The following is a 24,514-nucleotide window of genomic DNA, read 5'->3' as shown; positions in this document are numbered from 1 at the left end:
TAAGATAAGAATTGGGGCCAAGGGGTAAAGAGATCATTCTGAGGGAAGAAAAGTCTCAACCTACTTGTATGTTATGACAAGAATCATGTGTAACCCGGTGATCATACATGCCCTTACACTAAGGGTAGGAAAACTGTGTCCTTCCAATGTGATTTGCTTTCTAACATTCTCAACTAAGGACCAGTACAGACAGGCCAAAATAAAGTTGCTTCAGGTCACTTTGGAGGTAGGCTGTTTAAATGGAGGTGTGCTCCAGTCCTCAGGAGTGGAGCATGGCTTTGGTGTGGGTTCTGGCCTCTTAGGACGTATGCATCATTTAAACAGCATATCTCCACAGTGACCCAAAGCAGATTTATTTTGGCCTGTCTCTATGGGCTAGTAATCTCTTTGGGCTCCTCACATTTACTATACATTTAATAACCTCTGTGAAGTTAGCTGAACTCACTTATGGACAGATGAATGCAATACTCCCTTCTTGAAGCCTGGCAGGGTAGCAGGACTGAGAGAAAGCCTTTCTCTATAGATCTTAAGACTCTGGTGGGTTCAAATAGTTTGGACCTAAGATGTATAGGACTTTGTAGGTCATGACCAGCTTTCTTAATTGTGCATGGAAATGAACGAGTAGCCAGTGAAGCTGTTTGTACAAGCGAGTTATATGCTCCCTATAACTGGACTCAGTCAGCATTCTGGCCATAACATTTTTGGGCCTGTGGAAGTTTCTGGACAGTTTCCAAAGGCAGCTCCACATAGAATGTATTACATTAGTCCAAACTGGAAATAAGGCATGTGTCATTGTAGCCAGGTCTGATGTCTCAAGCAATGGACACTGCTGGTGCACTAGTTTTACTTGTGCTAATGCACTCCTGGCCACAGCTGGAACCAGGGCACCCAGACTCAGAACTGAGTCCAAGAGAACATGCACGCTGTGAACCTGAGATTTCCAGGGAAGCATAAACCCATCATGCACAGGCAAAGTCCTTATTCTCTGATCTACCATTTGACTGACCAGGCACCTCTTTTTTGTCAGGATTAAGTTTCAGTTTGTTTGCTCTCATCTAGTCCATTACTGACAACAGACATTGGTTCAGTACCAAGACAGCTTCCTTGGAATCAGATGGAAAGGAGAGGCAGAGTTGGGTGCCATCAACATACTAGTGACATCGCACCCCATAAGTAAAGATGGCCTCTCTCAATAGTTTCATGTTCATGTTAAATAATATGGGATACAAAACTGAGCCCTGAGGGACCCCACAATCCAATGACCAAGTGTCGAACAGGAATTCAGCCCTCCAAGAAGGACCAGAACCACTGTGAAAGAGTTTCTCCAAGTCCCACTCCAGAGAGGCAGCCCAGAAGGATACCATTGTTAATGATATCAAAAGTCACTGAAAGGTCCTGCAGAACTGATAGGGTCACACTCCGCCCATCCAGTTCCCTGCATAGTCCCGTAATCAAGTCTGAAACCAGATTCAGTGAAAGAGCACATCAACTGCAAATAAGTTCAATTCCTGACACCTCCAGGGATGGAAAAGCTATTTGAAATTGTAGAAAGCTGCTGCTAATCAGTACTGACAGTAGAAATAATGCTAATGTTGACCAACCGTCTGCTTCTGACTAAGACAGTGATAGTTTGAGGTATCTGCACAGATAACGTGTGGAAGAGGAGATAAACAGGATTAAACTCAGCTTTTATATATGTATAGCAAGCATGGGGTGTTGTAGCAGAGCAACTTCCTCTTTTGCTTGGCATGGAATGCATGAAGGGGAAACTCACATGTGTCTCCCTGGACCTGGAATATGTTTCACTGAACATATGATACTTTTCAATGGCACCCAGAAGTGTAGCTCCTTTCCTTCTTCTCACTGTTATTTCATGTTTCAAGATGCTTTACTTACAATTGTCATGTGAGTTAATCCCATCTTCTAACAGAGGTCCTTTGACTATTCACCTGTCCTTCGTAACTGCCAGTATAGCAGCCTAATGGCTAGCATAGAAAAGAAACAGAACTGAGGAGTTCTGCTTCTTTTCTCAGTCTTAGGTATTTTTGGAGCCATAGTCCAAACCATTAATATTTCTACGCTCTCCATTAGTTTTTATGTCCACCAACATAAAACATTTTATTTTCCACTTCTCTGACAAACTGTTATCAATCCCTGACTACTATCCTAAAATAGCCATAAGTTTTTTTAAAGTCATTGCTTCCATTACATTAAAGCTTTATTAAAGTGTTCAAAGCTATCAAAGTACTGAAATGTATTTATGTCAAGATAAGAGCTTCAATGTGAGATTCTTTGAATAAATCCCCCCCCCCCCAATTTCTTGGTTTTTTTTTTAATTCAAATGTCTCCCTGCATCCTCTAGGGTGGGAGGAATAATTTCATCATTTAACTTCCAGATATCTTGGGCTCAGGATAAGGCTTTTTTAGGCTCATGAGTAAGATTAGATTTTACAGGACTGGATAGAAGGTATCACAGATGGCTACTAATTCCAGCCTGTCACAATTTTCTGAGCTTGATTGAAGTATTCACCTCTTCAAATAAATTGAAACCACTTCCAGTTTGTTCAGGTTCTCAAATTACCCCATTACAAGAAGCCAGTCAGCATTCCCATAATAAAATGCTATAAATTTACTACTAGTACTACTGCTACTACTATTAAAACATTTTAACAATTATTTAATCATATCATGGAATATTTGTACATCATTACATTACACTTGTATTCTGCTGCTACTATACTCTAGAGTGCCATAAGCGTGAACTGTCCTATTGCAGTGGCATCTCAAACAAACAAACAAACACCATTACACAAATTTATCTCAATCATACGTTCCTTGACTTTCCCTGAATGATTTCTATTTTCTCGATGAAAGTGGCAATCCTGTATATAAGCCAATTCTTGTTCCTTCTTTGGACTGTGTATTATGCACAAGTCATTCAACACGTAATTTACTCTGCTGGAATGAAATTGTTGCCTAACTTCCTAAAGAAGTAGATAATTAACCATTAAAAGAAATATGTGTATGTGTGTGCTTTGCCACAGAGACTAGAGTCTGAGTGCTACTTTAGTAAATATCTAGAGATTATTAGAAAATGTTTGCCAAACAGCACATTGATTTTATGCATTTTATACTTATAGAGAAGTACATCATATTGGGGAAGGGCCAAAGCAGATGTGGACAGTGGGTTGACATGATACACTCATTCTTTCTGGTTCAAAAGTGGGGCCTACTTTTTATAATGGAGAGCCAGCATGGTGCAGTGGTTTGAACATTGGACTACGATCCTGGAGAATCCCACCTCCCTGCCATGAAATCCACCGGGTGACCTTAGACAAGTCACACTCTTTCAGCCTCAGGAGAAGGCAATGGCAAACCTCCTCTGAACAAATCTTGCCAAGAAAACCTCATGATGGGGTCACTTTAAGTCAGAAACAACTTGAAGGCTCACAACAACCAACTTGGTGATGCACCAAGGTATTAGGGGTACAAAAAAAAACCTTCCTCCTCTCCTTTATTGTATATATGGATGTTCTTGCCTATTTTTACTTATCCAAGCTCCAATGTATGCACTTGCATGTTGACATGTAATTAGGACCATGTGATATAACACATGATGGCAGCACCTGAAACAAAATGTTGCAGTTTTCAGTGTTCAGAGCTCCTCCTTATTGGACCTTCTTCTCAGAAACTTCGGGCCCATGCAGACAGGCCAAAATAAAGCTGCTTCATATCACTTTGGAGGTATGCTGTCTAAGTGATGCATGCCTCCTAAGGGTCCGAAAGCCGCATCAAAGCCACGCTCCAATCCTTAGGATTGGAGGGTGGCTTTAGCGCAGCTTCTGGAATCTTAGGAGGCATGCATCATTTAAACAACATACCTCCAATGTAGCCCGAAGCGGCTTTATTTTGGCCTGTCTGTACGAGGCCTTCATTACATTTACCAGTCTTCTGATCCCTCACATTAAACTTTTTGAATTCCATCTAAGCTTTTGGGGGGAGGGGGGCTTTTAACCTTTGCACAATTTGGATTTTCCTGAGAATGTCAGTACCTTTCACTTTTTTGTCTGTCCCTCCTCCCCTTTTAGGACATACAGCTGTTTGCACTCAACATCTGTGTTTGCTACTAGAGGGAAAGATACATGGTTTCATAGTAAAATATCAGATAAAAATAAAATGAATATAATAAAACTTGTATTTGTACCCTGCTTTTTGTTAAAAACAATCAAAGCAGCTTAGTGTTAAAAATGATACAGCAATATATACAAAGTATTCCCCCCCTTAAAAATAATTAAACAATTTAGGTTTAAAATTACATACATAATACATAAAACAGTTAAAACTGTAACAGTGGGCAGAGTCGTTATGTGAGGGAGTCATTACATCGCCAAGTAATTTATTCTGGGAAGGCCTGCCGGAAGAGATCCATCTTGACAACTTTCTTGAAGTTGTCTAGGTTGGTAATTTGACGGATCTCGTCCGGCAGGCCATTCCACAGGTTGGGAGACATTTTGCGGCCTTCGTTTTCAGCTAAATTTCTCCATATGTGGCTGGAAACCCTGCACAAATCCAGAACATTATTTTTGGGGAAAGATTTTACCTTCTGCAGAGTTTTGGATAGTTTGCATGAACAACACCCTAAAACTGTAGAACTGGTAGACACAATTTTCTAGCAAGACCCCCTGCAGTAGGGCATTCTCCAAAACATTCCTAACAGATTAGCCCATGTAAGAAGGGAGTATAGCCTTCAAACATTCAGATTATAATTAGCTGTAAGGAACAACCAAAAGTATAGAGGATAAGAATTTTTATCAAGGTAAGTGAGGGTGGGGGAGGGGAAGAGTCTCATGGCAACTTTAAAGTTCACCAATTTATTTCAGTTTAACAATCCTAGACTACACAGAATGCAGTCTCAGTGCCAAGCACTGACAGGTGTGAGTGTGTGTGTGTGTGAAAGAGAGAGAGAGAGAGAGAGAGAAATAGACATATAGCACATACTAGTTGGATGAGTCATTTGAAATGTGATGCCGGAGGCAAATTCTGTGGACACCATGTACTACCATAAATAAATAAATAAATAAATAGGTCTAAAAGTAAATCAAACTTCAGTTCCCTCTAAAAGCCAAGATGCTAAACTGAGACTTCCATACTTAGGGCACATCATGAGAAGACATGACTCACTAGAAAAGACAATAATGCTTGGTAAGGTAGAAGGCAATAGGAAAAGAGGAAAACTGCATTACAGGTGGATAGACTCAATAAAAAAGTCACATCCCATGAATCTGCAATACCTGAGCAGGGCTGTTGATGATGGGGTGACTTGGAGGTCTCTCCTTCATACAGTTGCAATAAGTCAAAGTTAATTGATGGAAATTAACAAGAAGTTGGAGATGAGTTCTTTGTGTACCATGGACTGCCAAAGAGACAAATAACTCGGTCCTAAGCAATTCAAGCCTGAATTCTCACTGGAAAGCAAAATGATTAAACTGAGGCTATTGTACAGTGAGCTCTTAGTATCTGCTGGGATTTGGTTCCAGGACCTCCTATGGATACAATATCCATGGATACTCAAGTCTCATTAAATATAATGGCATAGTAAAATGGTGTCCTTTATAAAAAAGAAAAAAACCCTCAAGTTTTGCTTTTTGGAATTCATATTTTCAAGTCATGGATGGTGGAGTCTGTAAATAAAGAATTCATGAATAAGGAGGTCTGACTGTACTGTGGGCATACTATGAGACAATATGACTCATTTGAAAAGACAATACTACTGGCAAAAGTGGAAGGCAGTAGGGAAAAAGGAAAACTACATTACAGTGGATTGACATAATAAAGGAAATCATGGCCATGAGCTTGTAAGTCATAAGGTGGCGATAAATCAAAGCCTACATGATGTAATTAACAAATGAGCAAACACAGCATGATGATGGCAAGACATATATTAATGATAGTTGTTAAGAGTTGTCATATGGAGATGGGTTGGTGACAAGTACATCCAAGTTTAGATAAGCATATAAACACAGGTGGTAGGGAACAGCTTTTTTCTAAGCCAAGTGAAATTGTTAGACCTATAGGGATGCCTAATTAGATAGGGATGCAAAAACTGAAGCTATTCCCCCCCCCCCCCCCAGTGTCATAAAAAGGCAAGAGGTGGTAGTAAGATAGATCATGATAGATCATGTCATGAACAATGAAAATGCTAGTTTAGCATAACAATCTGGCCCCTGTAAATTATCACACAGGTAAGCTACTAAGCTATTACGCTAACTGTCTCTTGAGATTTCACATACCTCCCTCCTCCTAGATTGTGGATAATTGTTAGTCTACTGAGGTTGCACTTTATGCATTTGAAGAAGTGTGCTATAGTCCACTAAACCTTTCGCTGATTTATTTTAAGTATGCCACAAAGACTCCCCCCCCCTCCGCTCTTTTTATATATTTCAGGGTGAGGAATAAATGTTGGAAGACAAACAGAAGGGGATCAATGCTGCAGACAATGGCACATGTTTCTGGAGAAAGTGACAGACTAAGGACATTGATCCATTTGATGCATATTAAAGTGGTGTCAAACAGGACTATTTCTGCAGTGCAGATGCAACCTTAGTGCTACAACTGTGTGGTGTGATTGAGCAAAGCTCTGTTTGTTATTCTTTTTTAAGGAAAAAAGTAACAGGTTGCTTGAACCCAAGTCTCACTGAATTTACAGAAATCTGTGAGTTTTTGCCTTTACTTCAGTGAAGTAACTCAGACGGCACCAATATAATGTAGAAAGATGATCTGAAAACATAAGATAACATACAGATGGCATTCTCGATGCAATTTTGTGTGGCTCTTTTTAAAGGTTTTACTAGAGAGTTATACGGTACAAAGAAGGCATTGTTGGACATGTCTAGGAATTATTATTTGGCATTATAAAGACATTTTTGAACTTTCCAGCTCAAGAAATCAGAAGGCCTCACAACACTGCTATTGATTACAAAAGTACATGTACAATATTTTTCACACACCAAACCATAAGAACTAGCAGGCACAATTTATATGCAAGTACAGAGCTAAGAACAGAAAGTCAGAAAAGTCCAATTCTGAAACAAAAGTTTTGAGGTACCAATTAAAAGTTCAACAGACAGACCCACATACTCAGGAAATGATTTGAATTAGGCTGGCAAAGGCAGAAAACACAAGGGAATAAGCCCTATCTCATTGCATCGTTTCAGAATTACAATACCCACAATTGCCATCTCCATTGGCAGTCCTTGAATGATCAGACACAGATCTCCACCAGGAGCAAACTATACACAATCACCCCTCTGGTTCCAGTCCTGTATTGCAATGAAGGGTGTCTTTGTCTGTGTTGCGGCCCTCAGTTATTGTGCCAGTATTTGCTATCCACTATTCACCCTGAGCCAGCAAGAACAAACCTCTTTACCAGGAAAAAAACAAAAACAAAAAACAGTGGTACAATTTCCCATCATTCATATTTCAAACTACATACATAACTCCAGAAAAAACTCTTAAAATAATCTGCTTTTCTGACTCCCCTGTATTATTTCAGCATTTAGCAATTAGGAACAGGCCCCTGAAACCTGTTGATTATGCATATTTTTGTTCTTATCAAAAAGTTGTTGTTGTACCTTCAAGTTTCCAACATATAGCAACACTAAAGTGAACCTATCATGGGGTTTTCTTGGCACAATTTGCTCAGAGGAGGTTTCCCATTGCCTTCCCCTGCGGCTGAGAGAGTGTGACTTGCCCAAGGTCACCCAGTGGGTTTCATGGCCAAGAGTGGAATTGAACCTTGGTTCCAAGTCACAGTCCAACATTTAAACCATTATGCCACACTGACCCTACTTCCCATTTACTCAGAAGTAAATCCCATAGTACTGCATGAGGCCTCCTCCCAGGTTCATAGGATTAGTATGCAAAGGATTCTTGTAGCACCTTTGAGAGAAAAATGTTGGTAGCATAAGCTTGTATAGACTAAAGTCTACGCCTGTTCATAGGATGATCACGGTTATCATTTTCCACCCTCACTATTCTTGTTGTTGTGTGCCTTCAAGTCATTTCCAACTTATGACAACCTATCACAGGGTTTTCTTGTTATGTTTCTTCAGAGGGGCTTTGCCACAGCCAACCTCTGAGGTTGAGAGAGTGTGACTTGCCCAAGGTCAACCAGTGAGTTTGCATTGCTGAGCCAGGATTTAGCCTTTAAACATACAGTACAAACAGAAAAATGTCTGTAATAATTGTTTGGTCTTCAGCTACATTCTCCGATATGTGCCTCCTCTAGAACTAATAGTCACCAACAATTATTTTATTTTCCTTTTGGTAGTTCATTACTGGCCTTCTCCCTTATCAATGTAAACACAACACTGAAAGAAGTCAAAACAGGTTTCCAATTCCCAAATATAGGGCAGGGGGAGGACGCACAATAGGGAACGAGGCAGGGAAGAACCCAGATTCACTTTGGGGAACTAAAATGTTGGTTTTAACAATACAACAACTACCAGAGTGACATAAAGGTTTGTATTTTAAGGGTTGTATCTTAACACATTACATTTTATTTTATAATTGTTTTAACTCTTAAAATTGTTTGTGGGTTTTTTTTAATTTTATATTGATTTATTTTAGTGTTGTACTGTTTTAGAATTGTATTGTTTTTATGTTGTGGTTCACCACCTTGAGTCCCTATACAGTATTGGGAGAAAAGTGGGAAATAATAATAATAATAATAATAATTGTTTGACATTTGGACTATGACTCTGGAGACCAGGGTTTGAATCCCGGCCCTCTGGATGACCATGGACAAGTCACACTCTCACAGTCTCAGGAGAAGGCAATGCCAAACGTCCTCTGAACAAATCTTGCCAACCCTATGATAGGAAACAACTTGAAGATACACAACAACAACAACAAACAACCACCACCATGTACACTTCTAGTCGGAATTACAATATTGAGGATAGCAACCAGAAAGCAGAGAGCCCCTCTACCCTAAAGGTAGCTGCTGCCCAGATCACGTTCAAGTGTCTTGAGGAGCCACTGTCTTCTATCTCAAGCAACTTACATTAAAGTCACTCCAGGAGTGGAAAGTAATGACACAATTGAGGAGCAAGGAGTTTTCCCCTAAATGTCTGGCAAAGGACAGGTGAGTATTGGAGGGATGGGGGCAGAAGGTCTCCAAATGCAAGGCGACTCAACATCCTCCTTCTCCAAGGCCTGTCCTCCCCTTCAAATTCATCTGCCCAGGAGGAATCTCAAAAGGTCCCCCATTCTGGGCATGTCTAAGAAGCAGGAATTGATATTTATATGAGGGTTTTTTCGAGCTTTGCATTTTGTGGTATCCTCCATTTTTCTGCAATGTCCTCCATTTTGAGGGGGCCTTGTCCTCCTTTGCAAGTGAGACATCGGATCACCTTGTCCAAATGTATGTAGGGGAGAGAGGAAAAAACAATCACATCTGAAAGGGACGTTAAACTGAGTCCAACATGCCTCAACAACCTTACCTCCCGCCCTAAAAAATAACAAGAACAAAAAGGAAGACGAGCTCAGATCCACATTTAAAGCTGCTTTCAACCTTGGCAGGTGAACAGGTTAATAATAATAATAATAATAATAATAATAATAATAATAATAATTTATTTCTATCCCGCCTCTCCTGTAGGTTAACTGTGGCCCAAACCACACTGCAGAAATAATCCAGTTTGAGACTGCTTTAATTGCTCTGGTGCAACGCTAGGCAATTCTGGGAACTGTAGTGCTGACATTGAGCCTTTTCTGTCAGACAGAGAGCTCTGGTGCCACAATAAACTACAATTCCCAGCACTGAGCCGGGGCAGTTAAAGTGGTCTGAACCTGGATTATTTCTGCAGTGGGGTTTGGACCTCTACTGTGGCTAAATGCTATGGAATTCTGGCCAGTTTGCCAAAGTTCCCTAGCAACTGAGCCACAACGGTTAAAAAGCGGGCTCAGCCCGGATTAATTCTCCAGTGTGGACGCAGCCTAGCATCCACACAGAAGAGGCAGGATTCCCATTAGTTTGGCACACTTACAGTGAAAGGTGGCGAAGCCAGGCTGCTTGGTCCCTTGGCAATTGGTTTCAGGCAAACTTGGCTGGGGAAGAAAACTCCTGAGAGGATGGACTGCCAACAGCAGCAGCAGCAGAAGCAGAAGCAGCGATCTCTTCCTCCCAAAACAATCGTGTAGAAACATCACTTTTTCCATGAAGGAATTCTCCACATTTCCTCTGAGAGAGGATGCTACAATGTTGTCAATAATACTGCCATCCATACTGGGGCACTATCCTGGTTTGAGCCCGCTTTAATTGCCTTGGCTCCATGCTATGGCATCCTGGGAATGGTAGTTTGTTGGGACACCTACCATTCCCAGGATGCCATAGCACGGAGCCAAGGCAATTAAAGCGGGCTCAAACCGGAATAGTGCTCCAGTGTGGATGCTATCAGTGTTGTTCCATAAGTAGTTTCCTAGGCTGAAGTGCAAATAAAACCTAAACAAACCGAACCCCCCTCCTCCCTTCTCCCCCCTTCCTTTTTGTTTTACCTGTTTTTGTGGCGGGTCTTTAAGAGATTCCTCCCAAAGGGAGCCATGGCGAGAGCCCAAGGGAAGAAGGAGCCCACATCCAGCCTGGGCTGCAGCCTCTGGAGCCTCGAGATGAAGAAGTTGTGCAACCCGTTGCTAACTTCTCCTTCGCACTCCTCCGGCCTCTTGGCTCGGCTTCGCTTTTGGAGGCCTGCCCAGCTCCAGGCTGGAAGGAGGGAGGCGTCGGGCAGGGACTGGAAAGGGGAGGGTTGTTGTTTTCCCCCTTTTTTGTTGTTGTTTCCGGGAGGGGGGGTAACTTAGACTTGAAAATACATACCCCCAAAAATCACTCGTGAGGAGTTTCAGGATTTTTTTCAGCCGTTTTGCTAAACTTTCTGAGCTGCTTCTGGGGAAAAAAAAGAGCAGCAGCCTACATCCAAAGTCAAGAGCACTTTCTTTGGAGTCAGAATCCAGTTTGTGACCTTTTGTTGTGGCACCAGAGCTCTCTCTGACAGAGAAGGGTCAATGTCTCACAACACTACAATTCCCAGAATTCCCTAGCAGTCAGCCAGGGTAGTTCCAGCAGTCTCAAACTGGGCTATTTCTGCAGTGTGTTTTGGACCTGGGAGTATATATACATATTTATTTTACAATCAAGATTACTCACTGGTAGTAGGTTTTTACTAGAGGACAGGCCCTACTGGCTACACCTGTTCTGTTCTCTGGAGCAGGGATGAAAATAGGATTTAGAGAGGCCATCCACTCCACATTGCAGACCCAACTTTAACTGTCATGGCTCAGGGCTATGGAAGTCTTGGAATTGTCGTTTGTTGTGGTGCCAGAGCTCTCACAAAATCTCTCACAAAACTACAATTCCCAGAATTTCATCAGTGGATTATTTCTTCAGTGTGAATGCAGCCAATGTGGCGCAAAGTCAGAGCAACCAGATGTCCTAACCAGCAAAGGAGGTCAAGGCACCGCAAAATGGAGGGCATTTTGAGGGGGGAAAACGGAGGACATGATGAAATAAAAGCTAAAAACACTCCTATAAATATAAATTCATGCTTCTTAGGGGTCATTCAGACCGTGAAAATAATCCCTATAGAATGTGAGTTAAATCTGTGTTGTTCACATGCATTTCATATGCATCTGGTTAAGTTTTTTCTTGGAGTACTCACACATGCAAGCTCTTGAATAAAGATGGAGTCAGTGATGAAACTGTATGTGACACATGTACAAAGCATGCAGTTTTTCCCAGTCCATCCTGGGTCTATTCGCATTGGTTATTCACACAACAACCATTCCAAATTGGTTTTCAAAATCTCGGGATTCCCCACACACTAATATCATCATCCTGGGTTAAGTGGGTTTATTGAAAGCCATCCCCCCCCCCCAAAAAAAATGTTATTGGATGCATTCAAATTGCATCTGAACAACAAAGATTCAACCCAGATTCAACCTAGATTATTTTCTCCATCTGAATAACCTGTTTTTCTAAAAAAATAACATCCTGTGTGAATAACCTATTCGAATAGACCTTGGATAAACCAGGATAAAACTCTGCATGCCTTGAACATATTTCAAATATACCTGCATTGTGGACTCCATCTTTCTTTGAGTGCTGGCTTGTGTGAGCAACTGAACTCACAGAGATGCAGTTCCGTAATGTGTGAACAACAAATCTGGAATGCGTAAGTGGGATTATTTGCATAGTCTCACTAAACAAAAAGTGTCTGAATGACCTCCTTAGTCATGCTCAAAATGGAGGACATTTTGATATTCCTCCTGGACAGAAGATTGGAGTGTAGGACATGTCCTGGAAAAGGAGGATGTCTGGTAACCCAGCCCAAGGTCCATTTAGTATGGGAGTTGGAGGTGGCAGTACATGGATCTGGCCAAACAAAGGAGGGCAAGGGTGACAAGCAACTCATAACAGTTGTTGTTGTGAGCCTTCAAGTCATTTTGACATTGGGTGACCCTAAGGTGAACCTGTGTACATTTAATGTATACATTCTCATTAAGTGTAATGAGAATGTACACATTAGCAAGTTTCTTTGGGGTGGGCATTGCCATCCTCTGAGGCTGAGATAGTGTGACTTGCTCTAGGTCACTGAGTGGGTTTCCATAGCAGAGCTGGGATTGGAACCTTGGTTTCCAGAGTCATAGTCCAGTGCTCAAACCCACACTATGCTGACTCTTAACTCACAACAGCAGACAACCTTTGTTGAGACCACCACACAGTAGACAGCTACCTTAGGAGTTTAACAGAGCTCTTCTTCAGAGAGGGGATAGAGGAAAGAGTGGAAACGGACAATTATTTATTCTAGTGTGCCAGAGACTGACACTAAATTTGTGCCTATTAGGTACAAATGTTTATTTCTTACCTGGAAACTTGCTATGGATTGGTAGACAATGGTTCAGGGACCACTGAGTTATTTTCAGTTGCACTGTACTAAATAATCCAGCACTAATAGTAGTTTGATTGTTGGATTATGGAGATTATCACACTGCGTTTTTCTACTGGGCTGGGCACGGGATGTAACCTGAACAGAATGAAGGTTATTGCACAGCCCTGTTCTCATTCAGTATTCATCCTACACCCACTCCAGCCTTCTCCCGTTCCTGGTAAAAAACAGGAAAATTCTCTTCATAGCTGTCATGATCACTTTCAGGCCATTCCAGGTAATGTGCATGCAATAATCTTACCAGTCCCAGTCCATCCTTGTACTCTGATTGGTTGAGATTCCCTCCTCTCCTCTCATCCTAGAATATCTACTCTTCTTCTGGTGGTGACACGAGGAGAGTGAGGCAGGTAATTTTGTTTTTTCCCATCGTTTTAATATTTTATTTTTAAAAATTATAGCCGTTATTGTGCTATGTTAATGAGAAAAAAACACTGCATGCTTGCAACCAAAATATTTTTTGGCATTCCTTCAAATGCCAACATTACAGTACTATAAACCTCACAGCAACAGTATGCATAAGCAAAAAAGGGATGCGTTACAAATGACCTGCTAGAACAGCAAAGGGTGTGCGATAGTGTTCGTTGTCACCACATTAACAATATCAGTGTCAAATGTGGTAACACCTGTTCCCATATTGTTAGTTTACAGAGCATTTCTGGGATGCAATCAGAACATTATGGATGCTAGTGAGATAATCCCCTATGACTCTAGAGACTAGGGTTCAATTCTCTTCTCAGTTATGAAACCCACTGGGTGACTTTGGGTAAGTCCCACTCTATCAGGCTCAGAAGGATGCAATGGCAAATCCCCTCTGAACAAACGTGCTAAGAAAACCCCATGACAAGTTTGCCTTAGGGTCACCATAAGTCAAAAACAACTTGCAGACATACAACACCAACATTAAGACATGAATTGTCTTTGAGTCCTCCCAGGAGTAATAAAGCTAGCCTGCAGTCTGACCTATGAACACTTGGAAGTAAGCATCACATGGAGGACACTTCTCTGTAGACAGTATACACTTATCTCTCCAGATTTGCGACTTTGACTTTTGCGGATTTGATTATTCATGGATTTTATTAATATGTTCTTTCTAAGAATATCTAGGTCCCCTAGCACTACTCTATGGTCAACTTTATCCAAAAGTCACATTGATGCACCTAGAGATTCCTAGAGAAAACACTCCACTAGGCATTTGTAGCTCATCCAGTATAATTCTATGGTCAATGTCTGGCAGATGTTGATCACAGAGTTGCACTGGAGGACCTAGAGATTCTTAGAGAGGTGTTCTCTCAGGTAAAAACATAGTGTTTTTGTTATTTGTGGTTTTTCCACATTCATGGGGGTCCTGTGTCCCAACCTCAGTGGATGTGGAGGGATGAATGTACTTGTACTTGCGGCAACATATCATTTTTGAGACAAATTCATATTGTTGGATTTAATGTACAAAACCCTGATGGCTTGGCCTTCAGTAATTGAATGACCACTTCCTCAGTCATATTAGCCTGACTAGAAATTGAAATCATCAAGAGCAGCTCTGTTGTGTGCTCCATCATCCTGAAATGCTGAGACATGGCTTCCTGAATGTCGCAACACCATCCCAAGAAAGCTGAGACTTACTCCATCTCCATCTTTTTTAAGTCTCCAGCAGTCAGGCAAAGTTACACTATTTTGTATGAACTTTGCTCTTTGTAAACAATGTTGGTTTGAGGGACTATTTGAATTGTGTGCATGTTCTAAATAATGTTTTAATATGTTTTAATCTCGTGCATTGATTTGAGACTACTGAACGGCAGAGAAGTCTTTGAGTTTAAGGCTAAAGTGTGAAAGCATGTTTCTGAGATGCATCTTTTTAACTGACATAATATCTCAATGTAGATGTTTGTAGTATATTTGATGCAGGAACAGACATGCCAGTTGCACCTGTTGCCTGGCATAACCTACCTATTTGAAGATATGTCACTGGCTTTGTCTGAGTTGGCTTCATCTGGATGCTGGTCATTTCAAGCCTTTTGCTATACAGCCAGCCTTCCATTTTCATGTTGGAATCCATTCTGAACCTCCCCCCCCCCCCCCCACCATGAAAACTCACAGATATTCAGGCCCCGTAGGCTTGAACAGGGCATGTGTCCACAAGTGGCTGCAGGGATGCGCCTTGGGCACACACTCCACTTTAACCTCCTCTGTTTGCTCTTCATGAGGAAGCGAGGCTCGCAGATCTGAAGTTCGCATAAACGGAGGGGTAACTGTAATTTATAGCTACCTTTCCTGCAGAATCCTTACTGTCTTCCCTTTAGGATATTGTAAACTGTTGATTGACAGGAAGAGGAAGTGGCAAATCTTGTAATGGGAAAACAGATACATCTTCTGAGGTATGGTGCTAAATAATGGGATGAAGAACCCTGTGGACACAGTGCTCTGGTCAGGATCTGCTAGAGCAATCTCAGACATAATACAAATACTGTACAGGAAGTGTGAGCAACAAAATATCTGATCCTCAAGTTGTTACAGCAGATGTACCTCCCCTGGGGAAGGCGTATAAGAAAAGTCCTGACTTTTGAAGTTAATAATATATGTGAATACAGGAAGCCCAATTCATTTGCCCTTCCTGTATTTATTTACACATATAATTAAAGCCCAGGGCTTTTCTCAGGACTGTTTCTGATGCTACTAGAATTATATGAGAGCCCTAATCTGTGTCTTTCCTAAACTGCTCTGGTAACATATAGTAGGACCCCTCAGGTGATATGTGATAAAAGGTGTGTCAACATGTTCTAAGCTTTTTTAAAGAACAATATATCAGGAAGACTAGAACCTGAAAAGGTGACTTTTTCTGAATGACAAACTGCCCTTGTCCCCCATCCAACAAGCAGGGACGTAGCCAGGATTTTGGGAAGGGGGGGGGGTCCAGACTAAGTGCCACCATTATAATGGGGCTTGGGTGTGGCGGTGCAACAGCACACACCATTCATTTTATTTAACGGAAGGGGGGTCCAGACCCCAAGAACCCCCCCCCCTTGGCTACGTCCCTGCAACAAGGATACTGACTATGCTGGCTAGGAATCCTAGCAACTATAGTTCCAACATTTTCAGACTCTGAAAAGACATGTTGCTAGTTCTTTCCACATAATCTGGAGCCACAAATGTATGTAGCAAGTGTTGATGGGAGGAAAAGCTCCTGAGCCACTGAATTCAAATTGCCTGAAGCTTTTGAGATGCTGAATGTGGGACTTAGGAATTGATGTACAGTGCTCCAAGTGCAAATATTTACAGCATATAAAGATACACCCTACAGGAGTTCACTTGGTATCTCTTGGCTAGCACTGCAGCATTAACACTGAGTATCCCTAGACAAGACAGGTGTCTTCCCTCAATCTATGAATAAAATGGTGTGCTCAAAAGTAGGAAAATCACTATGCGCATTATGAGCATAGCTCACCAACCGCATGCACTGCTGTTCTACTCTCCTATTAGAGATGATGGGAACTGAAATTACCTATTAGAGCCATTATGGAAATCAGATATATGTCGTTACAAAAGGGTGTGAAACCCATAAAATGGAAATGGTGTGTGTGTGTGTGATATTTTGATGATTTCTACACACTACAAGCATACAGAATTAAAATGTGGATGCTTATCCCCCCCCCCCTTGTTAATATGCTTAGAATTTCAGTTGAAAAGCTTTTTTGATACGGTTATTTTAGTCATTATAATATTCTAATGTAGTGCACAAACTGGACAAACTACTTTAAGTGAGAACCCTGGTTCACTTTCCCCACTGCTGCCTCACAAATAGGAGAGCGTAATTAGCTAGAGTACATTCTGTCTCTTTAATACTTAACTTCACATGTCAAGTGTCCATGTACAAAAAAAAAGGTAATATGCATGAAGATGGATACATAGTAGTAACTTGTGATTTTCTAATAAAAAATATACTTTTTCCCTTTGTGCATAATAAAATGCTTCTGAATTTTAAAAAATGTTTTTATTACCAAATTTAAACCTCCTTGATAAGTTGACTGATTCCAAAGCAGTACATGTGTGCACTCCTCATTCAGAGTCTGAAAGTAATTATTTACAAATAAGTTATTTTGAAATTGTTATTAATCCTCTTCCCCAACAGTGAAGGTATAGTGACATAGTATTGCAATTGTTAAGAAGGATTAATTTATTTGTGATCTAACTCCAACATGGTTCACATACTGGCATGTGGTGAGCCTCAGGCTTCTAGGCACACATAGCGAAGGGACAACAGAAGGCTTTCTTGAAGGCTGCTTCAAGGTATGGAACTGCCTCTCCCAGGAGGTTGTCCTGCTCTCTGCTCTCTTTCCACTTTGCCTTCCACTGGTGGATGAAGATCTTTATGTATAAACAGAATTTTAGCCATTACCTAGTTGTTGGAAAGGTGTACTTTTTTAATGGGAAAGTGTATTCTGTTTTTGCATATTCTATTTTTAAATGACTTTAAATCATTTTTAAGGAACGTTTTAATATAATATGAATTTAATTGTTTGAAATAAATATCATATAGAATACTATGATATTTAATACTGTGATTTTTATTTTATTTATTTATTTAGAGATATTTTCTTTTAATCTGCATTGTAAACACCCTTGTGTCCTTGAAAAATTATATATTATTCCATATTATTTTCCCAAACATTATTTTTCAGTTCTAGTGCCATACTGTTCTTCCAAGCCACTTTTACTGGTATACAGTATAACAAAAAACCTCTCCCACTCATAATGCTCTTCTGCATTATGAATGCAGTGTCATGTGCACAATCTTGGGAAGTAAATGGAATTTTTAAATGAGACTGCCACAAACCCAGGTGCCTACTCTGTCCTCACACCTACTCTGGAGGAATATTGTTGTTGTTGACTGCCCTTGAGTCATCCTCATTTCACTGTGACTATTTACAGGAGCCAGTAACATCACCCACAACACAAGAGGTACATTTACGTACCCTTCCTCCAATGTGGTATATGCCACTCTATGCCTAAATATCCTAAAGGCACCAGATCCAGCTTGATCTTGAAAGCCAAGTAGGGTCAGACCTGATTAGTACTTGGCTAGGAGACCACCAATAAATACAGGTGCCTGAGGCTAAATTTCAGAGGAAGGAAATGGCAAAACCACCTCTGAATGTTTCTTGACTAAGAAAATCCAGTGCAATTCATGGCGTTGTCATAAGTTGACAGGTAGTTTGGAGGCACATTCACACATACTAGCAATGCCCCCTACACTCTACACTGGACAAACAGGACATTCTCTGTACAAAAGGATTAATGGCCACAAATCTAAAATTAGAAATGGCAATACCTAAAAACCAGTTGCAGAACAATTTAGCCTTCCTGGACATACAGGTTCTGAAGAGCCCTGGTGGCGCAGTGAAGAGCCCTGGTGGAGCAGTGGTTAAATGCTTGTACTGCAGCCACTCACTCACAAACTATAAGGTGATGAGTTCAATACCAGTCAGGGCTGAGGCTCGACTCAGGCTTGCGTCTTTCTGAGGGTACTAAAATGAGTACCAGCTAGTTGGGGGCAATTGTAAACCCCTTAGAGACTATTTAGGTGGTATGTAAAGATCTGAAGGACCTCTATCACCTCTCCTAAGCCTTTGAAAATTTAGAGCAGGAGATTGATAGCATCTTTCTAGATTCTATTACACCCCACCCCCCTCCAACAACTGTATAAATATGATTCATTTATTAATGCCACTGGCTAATGCATCTAATTTATAGCCACGGAAGGTCATGCTAAAAAAAAAACAGTCTTAAAGGGGTTGCCAGATTTTCTTTTTTCTCCCCCTTCCTCCATTTTAGATATGTTGTTTCCCAGAGAATCTGAATATTCAGCAAGGATATCAGATGCCCTGTGAACTACATATCTCAAGTCTTTTTGCACTTGGGAGACTGCCTAGTTTGTTCACAACAAGGTCGCAGCTGTACAGAACCATGGTTTCTAAGATGTGTGTCATTTCAAATGCAAATCATACTCCTACTGATCACATTTTCCAGGCTGCAACAGTTTGCTTTTGCCTAAACCTGTCTTTTGTCTAAACTTCCCTTCCCCTTGCTAAGTTAATGGAGTGCAGACTACCATTGCACCTTGAATTCAGTTTCGAGCAACTGAAGTAAGCTGATCACAAAGGCAGAAAGTGGGAGGAAGAGACAGAAACAGGGTATTTTTTGAAGTAGCTGAAAAAGTGGGATGCCAGAGGATTAATCTGGGCAGGATTAACTGGAGCAGTTTGGAGCATATGTAACTTTGTGTTGGCCTGGCCATATACTAGGGTTGCCTGGGGCGGAACGTCCACATGCCCCACAACCCTAGTCCATGGTGGTGGCGGCGTCATCATGGCAGCCCAAACAGCACCACTGCTGAGTGCCCAAACATGGTGCACAGGAAGTGGCATCATGATGGCGCCACTTCCTGGTTGCGGCACCACAACAAAGGAGCTGCTCTAGGCAGCTCCTTTTCGTTGCAGTTCCGAAAGCTTTGTTCCACAAGGCAACCAGACAGCCGCAGAAATGAAGCCATGGGAGAAAGGGGCCCAAGGACACCCCTTTTGCAGGACCACAGAGAAGCGGCATTTTGCCACTTCTCCGTGGTCCTGAAAAGTGCCGGATTGAGGCCTCTGGACTGCCAGTGAGGGTGCACTGCCCCCAGCCTGGCAAGAAAAGGGGTGGGTGCAGGCTGCCCCTAAAGGGGCGGTCTATACCACACCATAGAAAATTACCTGTCCCAATTTACATAAACCTAGTACACGGCTGATTCAGTATGCCAGGGGCAGGGATGAATGGAACTTCACAATGGTGAGAGTTCCCAGTTGTTGTTGTTGTTGTTGCTGCTGCTGCTATTTTGGTGAAAGGAGTCAGTAGTGCAAGGTTAAAAGAGTCATGTGAGGGGTGGGCAACTATTGGGAGTTAGGGGGCAGCACTAGTTCCCATCCCACAGACTTTGCACAAAAGTAGCCCAGCCCTGGTATATACACTGAACTTGTCCAGATCCCACATATTGTATGTGTCTGTGTCTGAGAAAGGTGCTCAGCCCCAAGATGCTCACTTCTGGGGATGTAACCAGGGTTCTGAGTGATAGCACTTGACTAAGAAAAATCTACCTTATTTGTGGAACCAGGTTGTAGAACATCCTCTCCAAGGAACTTGAAAGGCTATTTCATTCTATGAAGATAGTTCTGGAATGTATGAAGAGCCTTGCTGGATCAGATCAAAGGCCAGTCTAGTCTAATTTAATCTAATCATGATATTTTTGCTGATACAGACTTTTTGTAATGCATGTGTTTGATGTGATAATTCCATAAGGTTGCTGTACTTCTCCTTCTCCTTCTCCTTCCCCTCCTCCCTCCTCCTCCTCTCTCCTTTAAAAATATAAATTTCCTTGCAAAGTGTTTGTTTATAATTATTATGTGGCTATCCTTAAACTTTAAATGGTATGAATAGAAAGTGAATTAGTATACTTTGGGAGTGCTGCTTACTCCGCCACTGCCACCAAATGTGACAGTTTTCCTTTATCTATACCCTGCTACCAATGTAAGGGCCCCCTCCTATTCCATGACTGCAGCCACAAACTGTGAGGACCTATATATATGCTTTTGTGGTGGACACCATCCCTCTTACTGTAACTGCTACCACTGCAGACATGGTGTCTGAACTCAAATTTCAAATATGTGGTGTTCTTGAAGGCAAAAGGGTATAATATAATAAAGTTATTGTGTGTCTTCAAATCAATTCTGACTTATGGCAACCCTAAGGCAATCCTGTCACAGGGTTTTCTTGGCAATATTGTTCAGATAGGGTTTCTTTTGCCTTTCTCTGAGGTTAAAAATGTGACTTTCCCAAGGTCACCTAGTGGGTGTAAATGCTGAGCAGGGATTCAAATTAAGGTCTCCAGAGTCATAGTCCAATGCTCATAGAATCATAGAATCATAGAGTTGGAAGAGACCACAAACTCTCAATCAAAGCATCCCCAATCCAGATCTCCAAGGAGGGAGACTCCACTACTTTCTCAGGGAGTGTGTTCCACTGTCGAACAATCCTTACTTTCAGGAAGTTCCTCCTAATGCTGAGGTGGAATCTCTTTTCCTGTAGCTTGCATCCATTGTTCCGGGTCCTGTTCTCTGGAACAGCAGAAAACAAGCTTGCTCGCTCCTCAATATGACATTCCTTCAAATATTTAAACAGTGTTATCATATCATCTCTTAACCTTCACTTCTTCAGGCTAAACATCCCAGCTCCCTAAGCCGTTCCTCATAGGGCATGGTTTCCAGATGCTTCACCATTTTAATCGCCCTCCTTTGGACAGGCCCCAGTTTCTCAACCTCTTTTCTGAATTGTGGTGCCCAGAACTGGACACAGTATTCCAGGTTGGGCCTGACTAAAGCAGAATAGAGTGGTGCTATTACTTCCCTTGATCTAGACACTATACTTCTATTGATGCAGCCTAAAATTGCATTTGGCCTTTTTAGCTGCCACATCGCACTGTTGACTCATGTTCAACTTGTGTTCCATTTGGACTCCTAGATCCCTTTCACATGTAGTCTCATTCAGCCAGGTGTCCCCCATCCTATATCTGTGCATTTCATTTTTCCACCCTAAGTACAGTATCTTACATTTCTCCGTGTTGAAGAGAATGTCAAAAATGTTGACAAAATGTTTAAAAAGAGAGAGAAATGTTGTTGGTGGGGCTCTCCAGAGTTTCCCTCCAGAGGGACGCTGCAGCAGACCGAAAAGAACCCGGAAAAACTGTGATGCATCCAAGATGCAAGCGCAGCCCCCAGAGGTGCGGATGTAGCGTCATGCTTGCATCATGCCTGTTCACCCCGTATGGTCGGCACCATGTAAAGATAGTTCCGTCCATAGTTGTTAGGGTTCCAGAGCGTTTGAATGCTGCACGCTCCGAAACCCTAAAATTGGCCCCAGGCTGCCAATGTCTGTACTGGGCTGATGTCAGACTAACTGGACGATAGTTGTTGGGATCATCTTTTTTTCCCTTTTTGAAGATGCAGACAATGTTTGCCCTCCTCCAGTCTGCTGGGATTTCTCCGGTTCTCCAGGAGTTCTCAAAGATTATTGCCAATGGCTCTGATATTACATTAGCCAGTTCTTTTAATACCCTTGGATGTAATTCCTCTACCGTGGAGACTTATATTCATTTAGATTAACCAGGTATTCCTGTACTATTCTTTACTTATTCTGTGCTGAAATTCCCCTGTTCTATCCTTTGCTGCATTATCCTCAGGCTGAGCACCCTTTGCCTTTTTGAGAAGACTGAAGCAAAGAAGGTGTTGAGTAATTCTGCCTTTTCTCTGTCCTCTGTCAGCATTTTGCCATCTTCTCCACACAGTGGCCCTTCTTCCCTTTGCTGCGGACATACCCCCAAAATCCCTTTTTATTGTTCTTAACCTTTCTTGCAAGCCTGAATTCATTCTACACTTTAGCTTTTCTGACTTTTCATCTACATGTGCTATTTGTTTGAATTCCTCTTTGGTGATTTCCCAATTTTTCCATTTCCTACATGTGTTCTGTTTAAAACCACTACACCATGTTGGCTCCAAACATAATGATTTATTAAATAGAACTTGAATATAACATTACAGATTATTTATTTCAGACATCTAAATCTCATTTCTCACTTTCAAGTACATTAATCTCCTAGCTAATTCTGACTCTGGCACTAATATTTCTAACCACTCAAACTTCTAAACCCCACTGTAGCACATCCCTAACCCCAACAGACTACTATACTCCCTTTTCCTGACCAACACAACTGCCTTTTCAAAATTCATTCAGACATTTCAGCACCCACCACTAACTCCCAAGATCCCATTTTTTCACTTTCTCTTGATGGATTTTTATCTTATAACACAGAATGCACAGTGCAGACAGAACTATATTACTTTAATATCTAATAAATGAAATAGCATTTTCCCCTAAGAAGTCTGTACCAATTGGTTTTGGGGACTGTTTTAATTGATATTTTTGGGCCCATACAGACAAGCCAAAATAAAGCTGCTTCGGGTCACTTTGGAGGTATGCTGTTTAAATGATGCATGCGTACTAAGACTCCGCAAGCCATGCCAAAGCCACTCTACTTTAAATAAATAAATAAGGTGCTGATTAGAATATGAAAATAAACAATGTGATGTAGGTATGAAAAGGCTGACCATCTTTAATTCATCTATCTTTTAATTCATTAAAAAAAAAAACAACCAAAGTTAAAAGAGTACCTACAACTGTAGTTATATTAATCTGCACTGAACAATGTTAGAACCCATTCCATGGATTACCTATTAGCTGAAGGTTTGGGAATACCCTACATACTTTTAGTTAATCCCATGCCACAAAACTCTCTGAGCTGTGACTACAAAAAAAGAAGGGACAGAGCTGGGTGATTACAGTATACACTCAAGAAAGGAGAGAGAGAGAGAGAGAGAGAAAGAAAGAAAGAAAGGCAAATAAATCCCTAAAATCTGGCAACTGCTCCATCTGGGCCTGCTTTCTAGCTTCACAAAAAGCTCTTTATTACTATCTCAAAACTGTGGTTTAATTCAACAGGAGAGGAGATTTCTTTACCATTCAGTGGTGACAAATATTTCTCAACTACCTGAAATGCCTGCCAGCCTTTCTTGGCACAGAGAGCTCATTCCACAGCTGGGAATTTCTCCAATACACATTAACTCCCCACCGCCACCCCCATGCTCATTCCTTCTTTCTTTGTCTGACTTAAAATATTATAGATAGATTGTTTCAACAGGCAGTTTTACTTTATGGCTTTTTACTTCTCTTATTACAGAGATAAAAGATGATGTTTCACAGCATCTATGGCTTGTATTTTTTTTATTGTTAGCCAAATGCTTCAACAAAAGAGTTAATCACAGTAGCTAAGAACTTGAACTGTATTAGGAAGTCTGTAGTTTGAACCGGAGGTGCTGTAAAGCCTCTATGTAGCTTCAACCCCAACATTCTCTTTGAGGTTCAGTTGGAGTACTAACCCTAAGTGGGGGGTCATACTTGAGATTCATGTGACTGAATCTTTTTCTTAGAAAAACAAACAAAAACACCTAAACAGTAGTCTAAATGTCAAGGAACAAGGTTTTTCCTATGCCTTTGCATGGAGGGAACAATCAGTCCTGTGCACAACAGAGGTGCAGGGTCCAGACTATGGGGCAGATGGCCAGGGTTTAATTCAGTGCAGGATTGCCAGACCTCAAAGTGCCAGATCTGCTATGCTTGTTGGAATCTGCAAGTGGGAAGACAAAACAGTACTGGAGGAGGAGAAAGCCACCTGGCACCAGGGCTCATTGGTTCAGCATGAAGGTGTTTGCATGTCTGTTGCACTTGCTTTTCTTCCAGTTATCTGCATCCTGTGTTTGGGAATTGTCCCCCTTCTGAGATACACCCCCATGTCTTACCTTTTCAGGAAAGTCTGCTCCATTATTTCCCCCAAAGCTTCAAGTGTCATACACGGGACTCAAGCTGCCATGCCTTCTCTT

General features: G+C 41.4%; 1 protein-coding gene across 1 annotated transcript in view; it reads right to left on the bottom strand.

Moving 5' to 3' along the window:
* RASSF9 (Ras association domain family member 9) overlaps window positions 1-10,651 on the bottom strand; it is a 46,700-nt gene extending 36,049 nt beyond the window's left edge. The window contains exon 1 of the mRNA XM_089524007.1: window positions 10,558-10,651. Within this exon, the coding sequence (XP_089380133.1) occupies window positions 10,558-10,604 (47 nt within the window). The 5' untranslated portion in view covers window positions 10,605-10,651. The remainder of the gene's footprint in view (window positions 1-10,557) is intronic.
* Between the last annotated feature and the right edge of the window lie 13,863 nt (window positions 10,652-24,514).

Source organism: Sceloporus occidentalis, unplaced genomic scaffold (genome assembly GCF_023333645.1).
Source record: "Sceloporus occidentalis isolate IW3139 unplaced genomic scaffold, rSceOcc1.0.p SCAF_5, whole genome shotgun sequence".
In the NCBI taxonomy this organism is placed as follows: domain Eukaryota; kingdom Metazoa; phylum Chordata; class Lepidosauria; order Squamata; family Phrynosomatidae; genus Sceloporus; species Sceloporus occidentalis.
This window is presented reverse-complemented; position numbering and strand designations above follow the sequence as displayed.